Here is a 21,612-nt window from a genome sequence, read left to right on the forward strand (position 1 = left end):
GGTTGATGGCTTAATAATCTCGTGGGAACATGCAGATGTTTTCCTGGGGATGTTGGGCGAGCAGGTATTACAGGCGAGGCCAAAGAAATCAAAGCCACCTGCAAACACCCTAAGCTGTTTATGAGCGACCAATCCCCTGGTGGTGTGTTGGTCCCCATTGTCTGAGAAAACGCTGATGAGGCTACTAATGACCTTTTGTGGAGGAATTTAATACCACAAGTCAGGCTTCGTGCTCATGTACCAGTGCGGAGGCATGTTGCAGATCGCCAGGTCGCTTTTTTATTAGAAGGAATCCTGCACTATGTATCGTCGCACCATGAATAAAGGTGCTTGTTTCTTTCCTTCCCTTAAACTTGTGTGATTTTTTTTACTCCTCCAGTGGAAAAACAAATATGTACTCGTGTCCTGCATCTCTCCACCCCGCTGTTGGCTTGATCTGGTGTTTGATCCTCGGAGAGCTAATGATAACCCGAGGCTTTCCGCAGTAATCAGTCGGCTCATTAGTGTCTAAGTCACTCGCACACATCCACCCACACACGCACAACGAACACAAACTGTCCCAAAGCTTGCTGAAAGACAAGAGGGCAGAGGTCACCGGGCTTAAACTGAAATTCTGTGTCTGACTGAGAAACTTGCAGTAACGTTGTATCGTTTAATTATTGCTCTGCTGTGTTTGATGTAAGCAATCATTCATTCCGCCTTTCTTGTTGCTAGTTTAGTCTTGCATAATTTTCATGAATTCATTTCTATTTAATTAATTGATTAACAGGGTGTTGCAATGTTGTTAAACAATGATTTGACAGGTCTCGGCCCTCAGCTATTCTCCATCGTTTCATCTACCATTGTTCACATCACCTATGTGTCACATTTTGAGCTGAATGTTCTCTTTCTACTGCCACGCTGCAAACTCAAAGTATTTAATGGAAATGAGTCGCAAACAAATGAATGTAAAATTATTGTTTAAATATAGTTTGATTTTCAGCTACATTTTAATGTGTAAAAGGAACTTTTATCTACAGTAGCTCGAACATCGATTCAAAACTCCATCTAAAGATAATACAGTATAATAAATGTGTTAATTTACACAGTAAGCAGATATGGAGCAGCATTAGCATTCATCTGGAGTCACAGTTTGGTTCTCTTGCTTATCACATTTATCTTTGTCAAAACTAAACAACAACTTTATGACTCCTGAGGGAAATACATGGCTGTTTAGTTGCTAAGTGCTGCTTCATGATGCCAGCTCTGGCTTTTGTTGTTGTTGTGTTGTTGGGCAGGTAGAGTACAGTGTACTGCTGCTGAAAATGGAATTGATTAAAGCAGCGAGACCATAAAACCAAATATATGAATGTTCGTCCAACTTCCCTTCCCTTCAAAGACCCTTCAACACGCAAACATTAGTTTGCACTGATTTCAGTTTAAAAAACAAGTGTTGAAAACCTTTCTGTAGTGTTTGAAATCTAAGCTTCGGACATAGATGCAGCATTTGTGTGTCTTTAGCAAATGTCACGCAGGGTGTGTGGGTCCTCTGGGCACGCTTTGTGTGCGTACGGGCTTCAGGGTGTGAAGCACTGGGGAGTGTGCAGTGTTTGTATTTCTCTAATGAACTGAGGAAGGATTTCGTTCTCTCTCTCTCTCTCTCTCTCTCTCAGACAGAGAAGAGCTGGACAAACAAAGCTGCCAGAGGTGTGTTTACTAGGAAATAAACAAGAAATATTGGAAACCTCTGGATGTTGGCACAGTATGGATAGCAGCGGCTCATAAAAGTGCTTTTTTTATGATGCTTATTCTCATAATGATTACCAGTGCAGCAGAAATAAAAGTGCGCCATGTTATTGACTTACTACCCAATGCATAACGCTGCTAAATGGCTCAGAGGTAAAGCCTGAAAGGACTATTAAATAACACACAGCCAATACGCTGCCACCTAAATGCTGTCATCTGTTAGCTCAATCAATGCTTGCTCATTTTGTGCAGATCTGCTCTTGGTTTGTAGCTGGGGTGGAATCAACCTGGCCGGTTGTCAGTAGCAATGCTGCCATCGGTTTTATGGAAGTCTGAATCCGGCAACTTGTAAAATGTTTTGTAGGAAGTGGGGGAGACGAAAAGCAGCAGCAGCAGCGGGTCGCGGGTGCTCGCAGGAATGCTGGGATTTGTTTTGATGTGGCCGCTGATGTTGAATGGAAAGTTAAATTGATCGTGAACATCACAGTGGAACAACATCTGCCACTTAGTGCATCTATTCCAATCCCAGTGCTGATTGGATTCCTAATAGGAGCGCTGTGCCGAGCTGTCAAACTTCTGACGTGAAGGCTTTGTGTAGCTCATTGTGAAATCCAGCCTGCTGCTGATTCAGTCAAACTTTAGATTTATGTTTTATAATCTTGGCATTTTCCCACCATCAGCTCTTTTAATAGGCCAAACGGTGGTTACAAGGCTGCTTAAAGCGGCCAAATCTTCAGTACTTAATATCAAAATAATTTTAAACAGTTTATACAGCCTCTTTGTGCCATGGGGGGCGTCTAATCCTTGGTTAAATCTCAGCAGGTTTAAATCTGGCCTGCTGGAGCATTTCTGCAGCCCTGGGTTGTCTTCCTGTTCCTCCCTCGAGCCACAGCATTCCAGAGGAAACATGATTTGGAAACTTTAACACCTATGCTGTATGAGGAGAGGATTAGATAGGCCTACTCTATAGCTGCAAACACCAGGGATGGTTTTATGTCCACCCACCAATAGGTGATTATAAAACTAAGTGGGGGTGTGTTCAATCAAGCCCAAAGGACTCTGAAATGTGTGTGCTTGTCACAGCTGTCCCCTGAGTTGTAAATGAATTATGCAGTTTGAATCCCTGGGAAGTGAGAAGTTTAAGTTTCATACACAGGCAGCAAAAAGGAGAATGAGAAGTGAGAGTGGGAAGGAATCAGGAGAAAGGCGAGAGCGAATCATTAGTCATATCCATTAGTATTCCATCCACAGCTTGAGCTGTGAGACAGCCGGTCTGTCCAAACAAACAACCAGCAGAGGGGGGATGCCTCATTAGAACTTCCCCCCTCTTTTCTCACCCGGAGTTCACATTCCATCTGACCATAAACACCGGGGCAAGACTGTGGCCTTGCCCTGAGTCTCAGCTGGAGTTCAGAGACGTTAGCCGGGTTAGTAAAGCTACATTTCACATGCTGTTGAGGACAGTACAGTACACGGTGGCGTGGTGGGAGAAGGGAGACGAAAACACAACGCAGATACATATTCTCTCGTCCTCTGAACATTTTAGGTTTACGGACGTGTGTCTGAAGAGGTTTTCAGACAGGTCTCATCCTCACACCCTTTCTCGCCCTGGTGCTCACAGACGGAAGTTGTTGCACTTGATTGGTGCCTAAACCCCAACTATTACACTTTAAAGAGACTGTGACCGATTCCTTTACATCATTTAAAGCCATGTTTCTGTTAAGATATTACCCAAGGCTTAAGCAAATCTGTGTGAGCAAGGTAAAAATGTAAATCACTGCATGTATTCATCCACTACCTTTATGTGAAAATATTCATGAGGATTTGACAAGGTTATGTAATTAATTACCTCTAATACATTAAGGCATCCTCCTGCTGCTTCCCACCTAAGGTGACATTTATGCTTTTTAATGAATGCATTGGTTTCTCTGATCCGCATGTAACCTCAGCCTGTATGGTGTGGTTCTGTTTACCTCCTGATATGCTGCTTTGAGTGCTTATTGTTGGGCTTTCTCCTGCATTAGAAACATACACGGTGCAGTGATGAGTGGCACCACAACCCCATGTCTGAAATGTCTTTGCATATTCTTTTTTTTAGTTTTAATGCTGAGCACAAGCACATTCCTGCTATTTCAGCTTCACTGCAGGTTTCTTACAAAATATTTAAGCTTAAATTAAAAATGCTAATGAATATTTAAATGTCCTTGGACACCAGCTGACCACCACTTTGCTCCAAGAAGAAACTGAGCTCGGGTACATAACTAAAAAGTTCAGTCATGCACCCGAGTGACCTTTAAACATAATCATGTGGGAATATAGGAAAAATCAGAGCGCTGCTTTAATTTGAATTGAAAATTCGCCCCGCGCTGCAGTCCTTCAGGCTTTTATCTGTCACACTTAGCCTTGAGTTGGAGAGGAGAGTACTAGTCAGTGATGTGTTGGGGGCATGATCACTTACCAGCTTCCCTTTAGGACGTGTCAGGGTTCTCTGTTCCTTCTAAACTAATTGTGTGCCAGTAATTGTACATTTGTCCTTATTAGTATAGAATACTGCAGCATGTCTGACTTGCTGCTCTACAGACTGGGTCTTCTCTAGAGTTATGGAGTCAAGTGTATGTCAGATTTGTGCACACAGGGTGAAGTTACCTTGACTGCAGTAGCTTGTAAGACACAAAGCAGGAGAGGCAGTAGCCCCACTGTGCAGTGTTGGTGCATGAGGACTTACTGTCGCCCCTGTCAGTGTTTAATGCCCTGTGTTTAATGTGACTGCGGGCAGGAGCCAGCCCTTCATCCCCCTCCTCCTTTACCATACTCTACGCCTCGACCCTGCATCCACCCCACATCCCAACACAGCCGGTTTGGCGGAAGAGCCTCTGGCGCTCGCATTGCAGCTCTGAGTAGTGATTGCATGTTTCCACACAGTGGAATAGGCTTCCTTAGTTATTTGGGAATGCTGTCATTTATGGTTGGTAAATAAAACAGGAGCAAATAGGGTTTTGTGCAGATGAATGTAAACAATGACTGCAGTGGGGGCACAGAAAATAAGCTGGGTTGTGTTTCTGATGGATGGAAATGACCTACTGCGAATGCAGGGTGATGGTGAATGGGATGGACTGACTGCAAACACTGCACATTGTGTGTGAGCAACAAGTCCAAATGAGTTTGTTTGGAAAATGGGCTTGAAAGGAGCGAACATGTGTGTTTCTCAGTGAGCGTAGATGTTTGTACTGTAGTCGTGATAGTAGTTAGTTTTGTGGCTTATTGGAATGTGGATTATTGGTTGTCCTGTTTTTATAAAGCTCTGCTGAATCTCTTTTCCTGGCTGAGGGTATTCAGAGGCTCTTCTGCTAAACACTGTGCTGAACTAAAGTCATCAGCAGAACTGCTGCAGACAAACAAGCCGCAGCCGATTTTATTATGGAGTAAATTAGGCAGTGTGGATGCTGTGTATTGAATTCCCATCAGCCCGTCCAGCTGACGTCATTGGACCTCAGGCGGTGGATCTCTGTGGTGCTGCATGTGCCCTCCTTCGGTGACTAGTCTCCTGCTCTCACAACTGGGACCTGGATGCCAGTTATATGCCAATTTACATCTTCTTTTCAAGTCAAGGACATCACACAAAAAGTTATTTACATGTTGTAGTTTGGCATTGAGGTGGTTTTATTTTTTGAACTCTCTAGGAAAGCAGGCGTTCGATTAACTTTCAGCCTGCTGGTGTCAGAGGTGTTTAAAATAGATTAGCTGTTTTTTAAAGTTGATTCTCCAGGCGCGTTATCTCGTACTGACAGCTGGTTATTAGTCCCTGACCAGCACTTTGCTTTGAAGCTTATAAGGCCAGACTCCATAAAGAATTGTTTGAGTGTTTCCAGACTTTGCAGGTTATAGATCTGACTTTATCTCCGTCTAGGAAACTTAGCAGAGGAAAACAATGCTGGATGAAGGTGATGTGGCATCTTAGCCTTGCTGTTTCATCTCTGAACCAAACACAACGCAATAAAAATGACAAATTTTCCTTTGGACAAAAGTCGCATCCTTGACAGGGATGCTCAATGTTCCTTCGTCCTCCGTTCTCCGTAAATAACTTTCCTTCTATTTCTTTGATGGCTGGAAATCACACTTGTCACTCGGATCCTGCAATATAGTGTTGCGAGCCATGTTTGATTCATTAAGGGCTGCGCGGAGCCTGGCAGAGTTCGAACTGAGTGACACTATCATCGCAAACTGGAGTAAACAACTCGGATGTAGTGGTTCTCTGTCGTACAAGCGCTGCGACATTGTTTTTGTGCATTTTGCATAGCGATAAAGAGGAATTTATATTCTAACAGCAAAACAGCACTGCAACATGCAGAAGGTGTGAAACATTAGGACAGCCTGTAGCCTGTTCTGTATGAATTAAGTGTCTTAAACTCAGCTAGCTTTCAATGACAACTTCTACCTTTTTTAAATTCAGTTCGATGTTATTCATGTTAAGTTACAAAAGAATAATCCTAAGGCACTTTACATTCAGCATGTACAGTATTTGAGTCAGTAAGCGGACCTGACATACTCCTTCATAGTTCACCTTATGTTTAGTGTTACATGGTTTACCATAGTTTTAAAAGCCTCGTAGCTGAAAGTAATAACTGCTGGAAATGACCCTGGTTAAAGCGAACATAAATTAGAACAATAAAAATTCAGGCTATAAAATCAAAACGACAACCCTCAGTTGAGCTAGGGAGCAAATGCAGCGTCTAGTGGTTGTTTGTGTGGGTTTGTAATTACTGTATATGGAAGCACTCTCCACTTTACATGCAACTATTTCACCTGTCATTGAAGTTATTAGAAAGTGTAGCTGTGCCCTGTTCGCAGGCTGAAAGCAAGTTTTAGAGAAGTTGACTAAATGTTTTCTTTTTGTCAGTAAGGTACTAAATAAAAAAAAACACATTAATGAAACATATTCTTTGATGAAAGCTGCAGAGGTTCCACTCATTGATTTATGTCTGAGGATGATAAAGAGCCAGTGAAGTAAAGACTCCAAGTTTGAAATAGAAGTATCTCCATATTCTGACACCACATTTTCTAAGACAGAAGTGGAGTTCTGACATGTTGGAGAGGTTCTTGTAGTTGGCGGGTATTTCATGCCTGTTTCACCGAATAAATTTTGATGGGCTGCCGTGGTCCGGGCGTCTTTAACAGCCCCGACAAGCCTTTGTTCTCTCCCTGTTTTCGCGTCTGATCCCCAACAGCCCACGGGGGGAAAGCTCTGTCGGCCGTACCCTGCGAAAGCCTTTCTGTTTGATCAACTTCTAACATATTTGAACAATTTAGGCAGGGATGAGTGCAGGTAATTCAAAGCCTGCCAAAAGGGTGCTTTGGAGGAGATGAGAAGGCAAACAGGTTCACAAGCAGCGGCGGAAAAAGCCGGCGTGCTCCTATATCCTTGGTCATGCATAGCCCAAAACTACCAATCAACATGGATGATATTTTTACATCCACCCGTAATGCGACTGACATCTTCCATCTAGCAAAAACATTTGAAATGCACCGATTATCCCCACAAACCCTCTCGCTGCTTCCTTCTCCTCGGGCAATAACTAGTTTTATCCAGTAGAGGCCAGTGTGTAGTTGTTGAGCCATCCCCTCAATCTGGAAACCAAAAATGGCTTTAAAGCACCTTCATGTGGAGGTGACGGTGGAGAAGGGGAATACGAGGATCATTTATTCCAGTCTAAGCAGGAGAATCACTCACAGCAAATCAATGGCCCATTGAGGAGCAGAAAACAGACAACAGTGTTTGAAATTGAGGTACAGTAATGTAAATGTTAAGGTGATATGCATCTGTATCATGTGGTAAAGTAAACACACTGAGTGGGGATGGAAAAGCCACAAGACCATGTTGATGGTGGGTGTCTTCTAATAAATACAGTTAATACAGCAGACTGCAGATGAGAGGTCAGAGCTATTGTGGATAGATCATGAGAGCCCTCTACTGACAGTCAAATCAAAAGGAACCAATACCAGCTTCAGATTTCTACTGCACACCAAGAAGAAAAATACACTTTACTCAGTAAGTGTGATTATTTTTTTGTGTTTGAGAAATCAGCTACAACCCCCCCCCCCCCCCCCCCCCATGTGAAGATCGTAATCACTACGATCTTATTTCAAACACCCACCTACTGCTGTAAAAGAAATGGAGTAAAGATTTAGTGATCTAAACAGGCGTGGTGAAGATAAATACACCCATGTGCTGAAATTCTTAATGGGCTACAAGAATGACAAGTGGTTTCTTTTCAGTGATGTGATAGCACTTTTGATGCAGATTCATTCTTGTGTTTCTGTGTAGTTTTTTTAAGTGCAGGCACGTGCATAGGGGTGGCTGTGGGGGCTCACACCTCTGGCCTTTAAACAAATCAAAGGTTCCCCACCTCCATACAGGATTAATTAACCCTCTAAGGGCCTTAGCCTTTTTTTCCATTACTGATGTCTTGACTGTTTTGGAATTCGATGAAAACATTTCTAAAAATTCAATACTGAAAGTTATTTATATTTTTTGCACAACAGTGGTAGTTTTATATCTGAATGTTAAGTATCTGCCTGGGAATTAATGATGGGTATATATACCAGTATTTACTATTAATGATTAATGCCCCTTTAAAAATGTAAATGTCTGTCTCTATAAAAATCTTATTATTGAAATTTAAGTACTTAAATCAAGCTATTTAATTTTTTTGTGCATAATTTCACATTCCAAGCCTTTTATTTATACGGACAGCGTTCACCTCATGAACATGAAAACCCAATTGCCATGTTTCCTCATTCAGACATAGATTCTTCAAACTACATTAGGAAAGACAAGGCTCCAAGTTCATGTCAACTCTGCCTGCCTATCTTTCAGTTTCAGAAAGGCTGTCAGGGGCATTTGAGGAGGGATAGGAAACTGCAGGAAAGAACAAATCCCCAACCAAGGCAGCAGAGATACGCTGCACCTTAAACTCATCTCTCTGCAGCTTCCCCAAATGGGAGCAGCGTGTGAGGGAATATTAATCAACCAAGCATTTCAAACTGGAGATGGGAATCGAACAGAGTCTTTGAATGTGCATGCACTAATTAACAGTAAATCCACACCTGCCTCCAGCGTGTTAAGCACATGTAGTGAAAATTGAAGTGTCACTGACTGATGTCCTTGGGAGAAAATAGTTGAAAATGACCAGCGCTGACTGCCTCCGATCAAATCACAGTGGTTATAGTTATTATAAGGCCTGGACTTGCTCTGTTGCAATCATCCCTGAAATTGGATGAATAGCCAGGTAATGCTGCAACTCAAAGGACTCTAGGGCCTGACTATTATTGTTATTTTAAAATCAATAGGCTTTTTTTAGGCATCGCTTGCAGGGGGTTGGACTGGTCGAGGGCGTGTGACGTGCTCCTTGTAGATGTTGAACTGTTGCCATTTTTCCCCACTGCTGCCGTGTGATTCGAGGTGAGCCTCTGCCTGGAGGGAAATTCACTACTGTTTGCCTTTGTGGAGCTTTCGTAATCTGCACTCGGGCTTTGTTCCACTGCCACACAGGCTACAAGAGAACCTGAAGGGCTGTAGTGCTTCAGCAAAACAAAGAAGCTATACTTTATCTTTGTTATTCAACATCAGACGCCATATAGACCTGCAGCCCTAATACCTGCTTCGAGAGGGTATAGAGAGACACACATGGAGGCACCTCTGATTCACACACAGCATGTGGGCTCAGGAGAGCATTGGTTGAAACATGAGCAAAATAGATCAAGTATAAATATACTGTATACTGTATATTCCAGTATGTTTTCCTGCAATGTGGCACTAAGACTGTAAACACAATATTGCATCTCCTCACAATGGTAGCGAGAGCTGTCAAACTGTCCACCGCAATTTGTCTTGCTAAAGTGAATAAACACGCTCTGCCCACGCCGTCTCAGTTATTGTCTTTCCTTCGATGTCAGACAGTCAGAACGTCTCATCTCGTGCGTGTCTGTGTGACGGCACAGTTTAGCATGCCTTGCAAGCTAATGTTGTCACCGTGGCTTGCCTCGAGATGCATGCCGGGTTTCTGCAGCCTGAATGGAGAAGGAGGAGGAGGAGGAGGAGGGAGAGGAACATTAATGAGTCCTTTGACAGTTTCACTCGCAACTTCTCTCCTAACTCGGGCAGCACAGTGCAAGCCTTTCTAGATGACAAAACAGAAGACCATACCAAGGGAAATCAAATGTATCTTTAACGTTATGCACATTGAACTTTATTTATTTCAACCCTAATCCGCCAGCCTGTTTAAATTGGCCTGTCTGCCAGAATGTAGCTGATGCTACTGTGCAGCACTTTGTTTTGGTGAATAATACCAACCAAGTGACGTAGGCTGTTTTACTCTGACTGCAGAGAGCAGCACAGATGCTTCTTAGCACTTGTACATTTCCAACAATTGACCTTGGAGCTGTGTTATACTGTCAAATGCAGAGTGGTAGCTCTCTTTAATTGATATAGAGCTTCAGACCAAGTGAGCTCCACACTGCAGAAAACCTCTTCATTTGGCGTATGAAGTGAATTTTATTATTTTGTGACATTTTCCTAGCTAGTAGCTTATATATGAGCCTTTCTTTCCTGCTGTGTAGTTTCAGTTGCAGAAATTAAACCGCTATTATAGGTGCTTTTGTGGATTCTGCCTCATTCAGCAGCTGTTTAGCGATTCTGTTCACTGTAGGTATTTGTTGGGGTGGAGGTTTGTGGTTCATATCAAATACACTGAGGATGATCTGAGCCACCTGTCAAAGGGAGTCAGCTGCAGGAGCTCAAACCAAGAGACAACGTGGGGAAAAAAATCTGAAATGGCGTGAAGGAATCGCACCAAGGAGAATTCATAGGAATGATACATGTTCAGATTGTAGTTCTGATCCCAGTCTGATGCTCCTCCGTGTGCCGGTGTGGGATTACCGGGTAACTGGATGCTTTATCTCTCCACCAGCAGCTGTAGCCATGCTCCCTCTTAGTTTCTCAGCATGACGTCTAGTTTGGAGGAAGTGGGTGGGAAGCCTCTGTAGGGAGGTGTAGGTGGTTGATGTAGGTTATCTGCTTACATCCAGAAGATGAGTAATAGCTTCCTTCTGCGACGTGCTATACTGTACAGCAATGGAGTCCAGGACTGATATAAAGTCATAGAGTAGAGTTTTCCAAAACACACCCTCTTAATCATCGTCACCAGAGATGTCAAAAATTAGACGGCTACTTTTTTTTACTGGATTTTTGTTGGTTTATCACCTTAACTTCCAGTGAATTACCTAGTAATTAAAATATCTTACTGTCTTTCATTCATATGCATATTCAGTGTGAAATCTCCAGAAACATGTACTGGTTTATTTCCATTTCTGTGTTAGTCTTGACTGCCTTTTACATCATTATTTACCTTAATCCACAGCACATTAGATGTATTCTCACTTTCAAGAAGACAACGGTTCTGAGGCTCTTTAATAAGCTGCTGCTGCCTTTTCACTCCAAATATGAAATTCCTCAGTCTATTTACAAGCAAAATGAAATACACAGATATGCACGGCATTGCTCAAGTGGACATAAATACAATTTGTCTGTATCTCTCGGCTAAATACATTGAATGAGATGTGGGGAGTGGAGCAGGCAAGCAGAATGGAAAAGGAGAAAGGGGGGGCTTAATCAAAAGGCAGATGAAACTGCCCACGCCATTTGCAGAGGTTTTTTATTCCAGCTCACTTTAATGAACAAGTGACTCAAGGTGCCGTCTGTGAGTTTCTGAAACCAATACTCACACAAAGACAAATGTTGCCTTTTCAATTAGCCAGACGGGTCTAAATTGGCACCTTGTGGAGAGACGGCCTGAGAGGAGAGAGGGAGGTTGCGACTGTTGATGCTAACAGCGCTGGGCTTGAGGGACAAGGCTCTGTTTCTGGGCTGTCCACGACTGCATGGGGATCATGCTGCACAGGTCCCACAGCCAGACAGCAACAGGCCCCAGCTGTTTCTAGCATGAAAAAGACATCAGGACAAGACTTTCCCCCAGCCTGTGGTACACGGCGGGTCAGGTGTTGGGTTCTGCACTGAAAGGAAGGGAGATCCATGATTAATACACTCAGGTCAGCGCACTCTCAATGTGTTTTTAAAATGTTGTTCAGACTGACAACATTTACGTCTGACATCTGTGCAGTAACTTCATTTTATTGATGTGCCTCCCCTTGAGCTCCCATTTGGCTACAACTTTGTGCTTAGGAACACAAGTCACAGTCAGAAGACACGCTCCTCCAAGAATTTAGATCCCAACAATTTACCTCCAACGAACCATGGACAGCTGCAGCAGATGATGGAGCTGCTATGGGCTTGGGTGTCACGTCCAGTAGGGACATGGAGCCAGGTGTTAATATATAAACCTCCACCACAAACAAAATATTTTGGTCTGCTTTTCTTCTGGAGGCAGGTCCACCTCTTGTGGAGCATGCCGAGAGAAAACTTCCAGACTCACTATGAAGTAAACACTCGAAATTCGTAAACTTTTGCCCTATCATTTACTGCGTCCTAAATTTAAATATCCTCTAAGATGTGTCTGAAGTGTTTACCCCTTGAGCCAGTACTAAAAACACGTTGTTTTTTTGATATTTTACCAACCTGTCTCATCTGAAAAGGGGCCCTTGTTGAAAGTTTAATCCACTTGTGTGCCCCCCTGGCTCCCCTCGTGGAGCCTCCTTCCATGTGCAAACATGGCTAAATTATTATTACAAAGCTAAATAGAATCTGTGCTGTAGAGAGATAGGGGAGCGGGGATGCTTCTGCAAAGCCTAGATCGTCCTCATTTGTGCTTTTACAATCAAACCAGTGGCAGGTAATTGATAACAACTGACAACGCGGAGTTCATAATATGCTCATAACGTAAAAAGGGGGCACCGGAGTGAGTGGGAGGATGAGAGACTGAGTGGGTGTTTGGAGGCGCAGATGTAACATGATCAGTGTAATGGAGCCATTTGTGCATAAATTGAAGTCTTCAATTTCAGCAGTTTCAGCTCGGATGCTCTCACAGAGCTATTGTTTGTCATCCTTATTATTATTATTGTGTTTTATCATTAAACAAGGCCGTCATTCTCCACCGCTCTCCTCGCTGAGCTGAGCACAGAAAGCCTGGAGTACACCACACGCTGTTTTTGTTGCAGCGCGGCCCCCTGCGGGCTCCTCCGGGCCTGTTCTGTAAGATAGCAGGGACCCTCTGCACGCGCTCTCCCCCACTGTCTGACCTTTACAAAACACAAGTCAGAAAACGTGTGGCATTTTCCTCTAATCATCGGCACCTAAACACATGAGCAATGGTGCCCGCGCCTCAATTAAGGCATCCTCCAGCCCCGTGAGGCACGATTCGCTTTTTTTCAGCGGCAGGCGTTATCAAATCCGCAGGTATAATTGCACTCAGCTGCATTTTTCAGCGTGCTCCTGTACGATTCACCGTGTAGTTATCTATGTTCCTGCTGTTACCCTTCACACGACTGTTTATGCGTTATGCTCTGTAATCCGCTGTTTATTTGTGGCTGCATTCTGGAGCTCTATCCCTGACTCTACATGCTCGTCTGCTGCTCGTCTGCCTCTTTCAAAGGCCCTCCTCTGTCCTCTAGTCAATACACTTCTCACTTCATCTACACTGGGATCTCTCAGAAGCTTAGCTCAAGGAACACACACAAACCCAAAAACTCCTAAATAAATCCTTTCAATATGCCCTGTGTCTAGGTGAAGCATTCGCACTACTGAGATAGGAAAGCCACTCAAAAGGAAATGTTTCTGCCTCACTTTTCCCAAGGACATAGTCCTGTATTCTTTCTGTAACTAAAGATAAACAGGCGGAGAGAAATCCGTCAATAAAATATGTATTCTTTTAGTTCTAGTTTTTTTCTGAAGTAAAAAAGTAAAAAGTTCTTTATTACTTCTGCCTTATTTGCTGTGCATGGGTCGGGTCATCATTTCTGCAAGGAACAGGGCAAACAACAATCCAGCTGAGAATTTTTGAGTGGAAGCCTCAAAGGAAAGTAACTGCAGCTGCAACAGAAGCTGCCAAATCAAACAATGCACAGAGGAAAATGCATATCAAATCTTCAGACAGGGGTTTTGACGCATTAGGTCTGTTTAATAAATGCAAAGCCGGTTCAGAGCAGCGTTTGTGGAAATATGTTTTTCCACCAATATAGCAGTTTTATTGAAATAAAATCTCTTACTCAGCGAACTAACATTGCATGTTATTGATTTCCACTAAAATTGTGCATGTATCTGGTGCTAAAAGGTTCCAAACTGAGCTGCAAAGTGGGTTCATGACTGAGGGAGCCCTTTCACACTACAGTATACTTAGTGATTTGATCCTTTGTTCATATTAAATATGGATTAGTGCAGGTTTAAATAGAGTAGGACGACATCCAGCTTATGCAGTACACAGGCACTTTTCCAGACTTTAGGGGCTCCAAAATTGAAAGTGGCTACAAAAAGACGGAACGGCTACGGGGGGAATTAGGTGGGAAACCGCTTATTGCACAAGACAAAACATGCTTATTGCAGCATGTTTTGTCTTTGCCATCCACAACTTTCTCATTTGCACAAAGTGCTCATGATAAGTGTTGTATTTTCCCCTCGCTGGCCTGTTGTCTGGTGCTATGTCAGCCTTGTGCCATGGAACATGTTTGGCTGCCGTCCCTCGCTTCACTCAGCAGATGAGATAGATGGAGTGTGTTGGCATGTTGATGTCTGACGTGCTACAGCATCAGGCACTGGTCACTTTCTCAGCCTTTATGAAGTTGTAAGTCTAAGTCGAAGCAGGATCATTGAACAGATTTACATAGATGGACATAACTGGAGGCCAAACAAATCAGAATGCACCAATAGGTCACTTTAGAGTGAAGGCAAAATATGCGTCAGTTGTCTCTCACATAATCCTTATTAAATATGCAAGCTGTGTGTGTGAGTATAAAAGTTGCACAAATATGCATTTTCCCCACAAGGAGTCGGGAAGTGCAAACATATTGTATTCTAGCATGAATCTTTAATTTCTGAAGGTTTTGTAGGTTCAGCTTGTTTAATCCCAAATGGTGACTCATGGTTTTGTGGCTGTGATTTCATTGTTTAGCTGTGATTAATTTGTGAACATGTGGATGTAACATGTGCCACTGAGCAAGCAAATCCACAATCATGTGGAGCTCTACTGAGCCGCAGCTTATGGGAAAACTGCTCTAATGGCCTGACAGTTTGTTTGCTGCCATAACAGAGCAGCATAGGTCAGAAGTGAGGGGAGAAGTTTCACCTTTTCAGCAAATACAGCAGTGTTCGGCACCAAAGGATATAAATGTGTATTGAATCATCAAAAATCCTACTGAGCAGTACTTGGAGGTTCCTAGTGCTCCTCTGAATGCTACTGGAATAACTTGATGCTTTGCTAAAGCTAATTTGTTTTTGGGACCTCCCAGAGGTCTCACTGCTAGTCTCCACTGTGGTAGAAAACAAAGCCACCGTAAGAGCTCTGAGGTCTCATCAAGCCCAGAGGAGCTGCACATTCAGGTGATAGTCCTCTTTATAGTTTCGCCATAATAAGTGACTTTTTGATTTGTTGCCTGCAGGAGCAAAGAGTTATTAAAAAATATGCATAATTCATATGCAGCTGCAGCGATATTAAAAGCCTACACATGTCATATGATAATATTAATACACAAATTACAAGCTCCCATATGTATATAGATAAAGTCTGTGATTAAGAGCTCGATTTTGAGAGGTTAATGGATTTCTTTTTGAAAAATCCATCCTCCACAGAATGATAATGGTATAAATCTATTTTGCCCTGCTCCGAGAAATAATAACCCGAGTGTTTCCCTCTGTCTTGGGCCTCGCGGTTGATTAATTAATCGGCTGTCATCCTCGCTCCTGCACTTTCGACTCCATCGCCGCCTGACTTCATATCAGATGCTAGAAAGGGATCTGATAGTATAAACAGATCGTGCTTTATGCACTTGGCAGGGATTACTGTACGTCAGTCCTTGAGAGAGAGAGAGAGAGAGGCTGCAAATGTGTCTGGAGTGAGATGTGTGCTACCACTACATCTACCACCCACTAATGATGGGGGAGAAGTTAGCAAACATACATTCCTAAATTTCCACAGTACTTTGAAGTGAAATGTTTTGCTCATGTTATATTGCTATTCTGTGAACTATGTATTGAGTTTTTGGGGACCCACAGAGACCAGCTTGTCATGGTTCTGTGCCCTTGCATATTTTCATTGTTATTATTATGGTCTTTCACAATTTCCTGTTTTATTTTGGCACTTCCTGTTTGCATCCTGTAGGCTTTAGCTCTGGTTTTACTTATCTTGTCATCATTTCCTGTCTACTGTAACTCTGTTACATTGATCTAGTTCCTGCCTGTTAGTTTCCGTCCAGTTTCCCGTCGACCGTATGTTTCATTCCTCCTTCACCTAGTTTCTAATTAGTCTCAGCATTTAAGCACCGTGCCTGCGATTACTTACTCCTACTCTTCAGCATTCATTGAAGTAAGTCCTTTGTTTACCGACCCTGGATCTTGTTTTTGACAGTGTCCTGCCTGCTCCCCGTGTGTACTGTTTTGAAATCTGCCTTGTGATTGAGACTTGCCTGAAGACTGATTGCCTAATCCCTGTCTGTACCGTTGCCTTCATCTTGCTACTGCATGTACCGACCTCTGCCTGTCCGACCAACAGCTGTATTAAATCTCCACAACCAAGAACCATGTGCTGTGCGTTTGGTTACTTCACTGCTAACAACTAACACTATTACACAAGACGTCAATTTTTACAATTATTACATTGTAACTAAAATAAACAGAAAAGGCTCAATTACTAAGTTGCAAAGCTTGTACACTTTAAAAGTTTGAAAGTTTGAGTTCTCACAGATTCCGAGAATCAGTCTTTCAGCGCTTTTCCTCCACACCTGAAAGGCGTCAAACTCTAATTTAATAGGGTACGTTTCTCATTATTGAACGTAAAGGTAATGTAATTTTAAGTAAATACTGATTGTTGTCTCCAAAACAAATAATAAATAATAATGGAACTACTGTAGAGTTGATCTCACAGCCTTAGTATCACAAGCTTTTCTGTACTGTAACGCCCCTGATAGCATCTTCAAAGTCTAATAAATGCCAGTCAGTCCACCTCTTTGTTTGTATTTACTTGACAGAAAGACAAGAAAAATTCCTCCAGTCTAAGGTCAGTGATGCCTCTAACGGAAACAAAATGCTTGTACATTTTTATCTGATTATTCTCAGAATTGTCCTTACTGGTGTAAATGCCAACATTATTAGATTCTCTCTTCTTATTATGTTACAGTGCCCAACTTTTAACAATGGCCTCACAACTGAAAGCGCAAGTTGCTCACAAGAACTAAAATTCACTGAACCTAATACTTATATATATTAAAAATCCTCCTGGGCCTTAAGTGACTCTTTTATTCAAAGAGCTTTACTTCACTAAACCTTCAGGTGCGGCAAACTGGGGTAAAGTTGAGCAGTGATTGATGACTCTTTCTCCTGCAGCAGCTTTAGCATAGCATTAAAATACGTCCAAGAATTTTGCAAAACTCATAAAGGAAACCGGATGGAATGCATTTCCTGCGAGACAACGCGCCACCTCCCCATGATGAGGATGTCAGTCGGTCGGGCTAATAAAAGAACTCATTCGATTTAGACCCACAAATTATGAGGGTCTGAGTCATGGCAATAATGCGGCGGACATGTTGCCAGGATCTCAGACTTGGAAGGAGGAAAAATGTCAGCGATTTTTAAGCTGCTCTCCTCCTTGTCAGAAAATGTAGAAGTGTAGGTGTGGGTACATATCGGACTATTTTTATTGTGGAAGGAGAGGCAGGGAATTTATGTAAAAGCACAAGTGGATGCTCTTTAAGTTGGCAATCCCCGGCGCCGCTTATCAAAGTGCTACACAGGCGGCACGCATTCCAGCCGAATGATAGTGGAATGCTCTGATCCACCCAGTCATCCATGACACTGTAGGTGCTGTCATGCTCTGGAAATAGAAGCTCTGTGGTTGGAGGAGACTTTCATTTAATTCATTGACCTCTAGAGGAGGAGAAACGCTCCACTGTCAGGATTGTGCAGCTGCAGAGGAAATGGTTAATTCAGTTTAATTCGCAGTCGGGTTTCGCGCTTTAACCTACTGTATGAGTGCTCATTCAAAGTCATGAAGCCCGTTTCCCTTTATGCCTGCACTGCACCAAGAGCCCATCGCTCTCTGACTTACTGACGAAAAGCCTCTCTTATCTGTTGAAAGGCCACAATGCCTTTTTTCTTGGGGATGATCCTTATCAGGGAGCTTCCATTGGGTTTGCTTTGTGACACTCTTAGGATCTGTTTCTTTTTCTCCTTCTCTTCTCTTGGTTATGTAGATGAATGGTTGGGAATCTTGTAAAGAGAGACAACAAAAAAGCAGGGAGATGGAGTGTGAAGTACTTAATCAAAACAGGGGTTGACTGTGAGGCGCCGCCGTGAGAGAAGTATAACATCTATTGTGTGCAGGTTTCAGGAGAATATGGGCTTCACCATAAGGCTTATTATTGAGTTTCTTGGAAGAGTTGGAATATCACCTTATAATTAAATATAAGGTTTGAATACCCAATTTAAATTTCATCGTGCTCTACATGGACAGAAAGCGACTTCATGTGAAGTCTAGAGTGAAATGAAAAGTTGTGAATGCAAGTTCATTACACTGTGCGATAGGAGGCTCTGAGCCAGCTCATGATTAATTAAAAATGACAAATGGACATAATTTCCCTACCAGGCTCACCCCTTCCACACTAACTCGAGCCCGGAGGAGCGAATTTGGCGTCAGACCCTTGGTAATTGTCTCAGTCTCACGCTGTCTCTCCGCTCACACACCTCTGTCTGCTGGAGGAGTCCTCTCAGAAGAGTGAAGGCAAACAAAGCGCACACATACAAAGAAGGCAGGTTAGCTGAAGATGGCTGAGTGAGTTTAGTGCAATCATTTCATCACTTTCCGTGTATTAATCTGCTTACCCAGCGTTCTGCTGAGACAGCTGCGGGATCAAGCAAGGACACGAGGCAGCAGGACTGATACAGTGGAGCCCCGGTGCCATTTGTAAAACCTGTCACGAGGAGCATCAGTAACTTTGTGCAAATAATGGACAATAAAGTAGGAGAGGGCCAAGCACATTTTTCCTTGACAGTTAATACACTTGTACAGCGGGAGTGTGAGAGGAGCCATCACAGCCATCTTGCTGTTTTCGGGCTGTGCTTCAGCAGGTGTAATTTTTCATTTTGAGCAAATATTGCAGTTTTTTTCAAACCTCTGACTCAAAACACAAGTCTCATATTAAATTTCTCAGGGGAATGAACACATCCAACAATGAGGTACTAGCTTTGTTCAAGTGTTAAATGCGTTTGCTTTAACTGTTTTGAAGCCTGCTGGCGGCGATCTCTGCTTGCAAAATCATTGAGCTTGCGCCATTCTCTCCACCTTTGGGTCAGTGGAGTAGTGTGAAACCCACCACAATAATGGCTTATCTCTGTATCTTCGTGTTCATACTCCTCCCAATACTCCACCTGACGTTGGGGCTCTCCAATGCAACCTGAGAGCACACTGCCGAGCTTAAATACAACATCGGCTTCTCTAAATGCTCATCATTTTGCTGCATTTCACAGCGTGACATCCAGCGTGAAGAAGCAGGAGGAGGACACATTTCTTTGACAGTAGCCGCAGCTAGACAATGCAGCCTTTTTGGGATCTGTAACTGAAGAATTAAAACCCAGTTAAAGTTTCTTTCGTGTGTCAGAGCACAGGAGGCAGACAAACAAGAGTTCTGACAAATCAAATCAAACTCGTATGGCGACTTTATCTAACCGTGACAAGATTTCACGGAGACTGACAGCAAATACGTCCATGACTGACAGTGTAGCAGCAGCGCAGACAATCAGAATGTTGATATTTGAATTCAGCGCGATGGAAATGACACAAGGCGAGGGATGGAAATTCCCCAGGCTGTTTCCCTGGTCTCCTGGGATATGGGACAACTATTGCTTTTCTCAGGCTGAGGGACACATCACATCCAATACAGTGGCCTGATAACAGTTTAAACGTGTAAAGAAAGAAGGATTCCTCCTCTAAGACTCTTGTCTCTTCCTTTCAGGATGAATGGACAGAAGCAGTGGACACGGTTGGCTGTGATGGCACTCCTGGTGCTAACACTGATGACAGCTGAAGGAGGGAAAGCAGACAAACAAGGTGAACCCTGTAAACTCCAAGTGATCACAGAAGTACACTCGCGCAGCCTTTGGGTGCTATCGCTGACCCAAAGGCTGCCATTTTAACAATGTCCCTCTCAACAGCTTATTTGTTCTGACGTAACTATTAAACTTGTATATGAAAATTAATAACACACCTCGGGTTGAAGTAATTTGTCTCCTTTGAGAGTTGGCCAGGAACAAATAGCAGTATCTTGCAGAAACGGGGAAAACAAGTCTGATAAATCCCACTTGGTTGAAGGAAACAACAAAACAACATTTAGCCTCATTTAAATTCAATGAAATAAAGTTCATTTGCATTGGAAATTAGCACAAGCTCCTAAACACATTACAGCTGCCAGGAAATAACAGGAGAAAGTTCAGGAGGTAAATACTTACACTGCAAATAGCGGTTTTCATTTCTTGTTTGATACAAATTAACCATCAAACATGTTTACCTGTAATCAGGGCCTTAGACCTGAACTGGAGTCAGACAAAGACATAGGAAAAAGCTGAATGTTCCGCTAACTCTCTTTGGAACCATAGAAACAGGGCCAGATTTTACTTGGCCACACACGAGACATTTAATCCACACCTTTACGTATTGAAGGTACATATTAGCCGTTAAACCACCAAGTCCAGCACATGCTGTTGCATTTTGATGGGAACCTCTCAGAGACTTGCATCTTTACAGACCTGGCCTCACTTTAATTGTCTCATTTGAGTTGAACTTTTCCCCAAACGTTGTGCAAACCCTGTTTCTGTGCTCTGCAGGGAAGAAGGAGCGCAAGTCGGACTGCGGGGAGTGGCAGTGGAGCGTGTGCGTAGCCAACGAAGGGGACTGCGGACTCGGCACCAGGGAGGGAACGCGCACCGGCACCGACTGCAAGCAAACCATTAAGACCCAGCGCTGCAAGATCCCCTGCAACTGGAAGAAGAAGTTTGGGGGTAAGAGCCCCGATCAGGCTCTGATCTACAGGCAGTACACGAGGAGGCTGGAGCCTGTTCCTGTCCCGCTCTGTCACTGTCTGACCCCACATGTCCCCTTTGTGTGGCTTGCGAACAATGGCCCTGTTCTCACAATAGACATGACAAAGAAGCTAATTAGAAGAACAACAGAAGCGTCTGCTGAAAATGTGAAACAAACAAGTATAATCATCTTCCTTTGTCATTTGCTTTTTGCGGCCTGAGACTTTGCAGCCTTCACAGCTGAAATGTCTCGCAGTGACAAGCCTCGGGGACTTTTGTCCCCCTCAGTAAGTCCTGTCAGGCAGGAGCCTGCTGCTCTGCAATGGACCTGTCATGAGTGATGAACACACTGCAGGAAATAATGGTCCCGCAAACTGGCTAAATAGATTATACGGTGGCAGCAAAAGTTTTGGAGAAGTGGCAGTAAGTTAGTCGCCACTTTAAATTGTAGAAGTTACTGGAGGAAACAAAGGAGAAACCGGGAGGCCAGAAAGCTCTCGCCTTGTAGAGGATAAAGATCTTTAAAACTGAGCCAGAGTTTTTTTTTTATCTGGATAGTTAAAAGGAAAAACACTAACATTTGGTGCACACTCCCTTGAAAATGTGTCAGAACTGCTGTGAAAAGACCCTGCAATTTAACCTTGGCAGCTAAACCTGGA

The 21,612-nt window shown here is 43.2% G+C and overlaps 1 protein-coding gene across 2 annotated transcripts in view; it reads left to right on the forward strand.

Moving 5' to 3' along the window:
- ptn (pleiotrophin) overlaps positions 1 to 21,612 on the forward strand; it is a 30,679-nt gene that overhangs the window by 1,989 nt on the left and 7,078 nt on the right. The window contains exons 1-3 of one of the 2 annotated variants that reach the window (XM_055512093.1): positions 16,096 to 16,250; positions 19,891 to 19,985; positions 20,759 to 20,932. In XM_055512093.1, the coding sequence (XP_055368068.1) occupies positions 19,892 to 19,985; positions 20,759 to 20,932 (268 nt within the window). In that variant the 5' untranslated portion in view covers positions 16,096 to 16,250; position 19,891. Of the gene's footprint in view, positions 1 to 16,095; positions 16,251 to 19,890; positions 19,986 to 20,758; positions 20,933 to 21,612 lie in introns of those variants that run through there. The other variant, XM_029163822.3, reaches the window with a different exon arrangement.

Source organism: Betta splendens, chromosome 9 (genome assembly GCF_900634795.4).
Source record: "Betta splendens chromosome 9, fBetSpl5.4, whole genome shotgun sequence".
Taxonomy (NCBI): domain Eukaryota; kingdom Metazoa; phylum Chordata; class Actinopteri; order Anabantiformes; family Osphronemidae; genus Betta; species Betta splendens.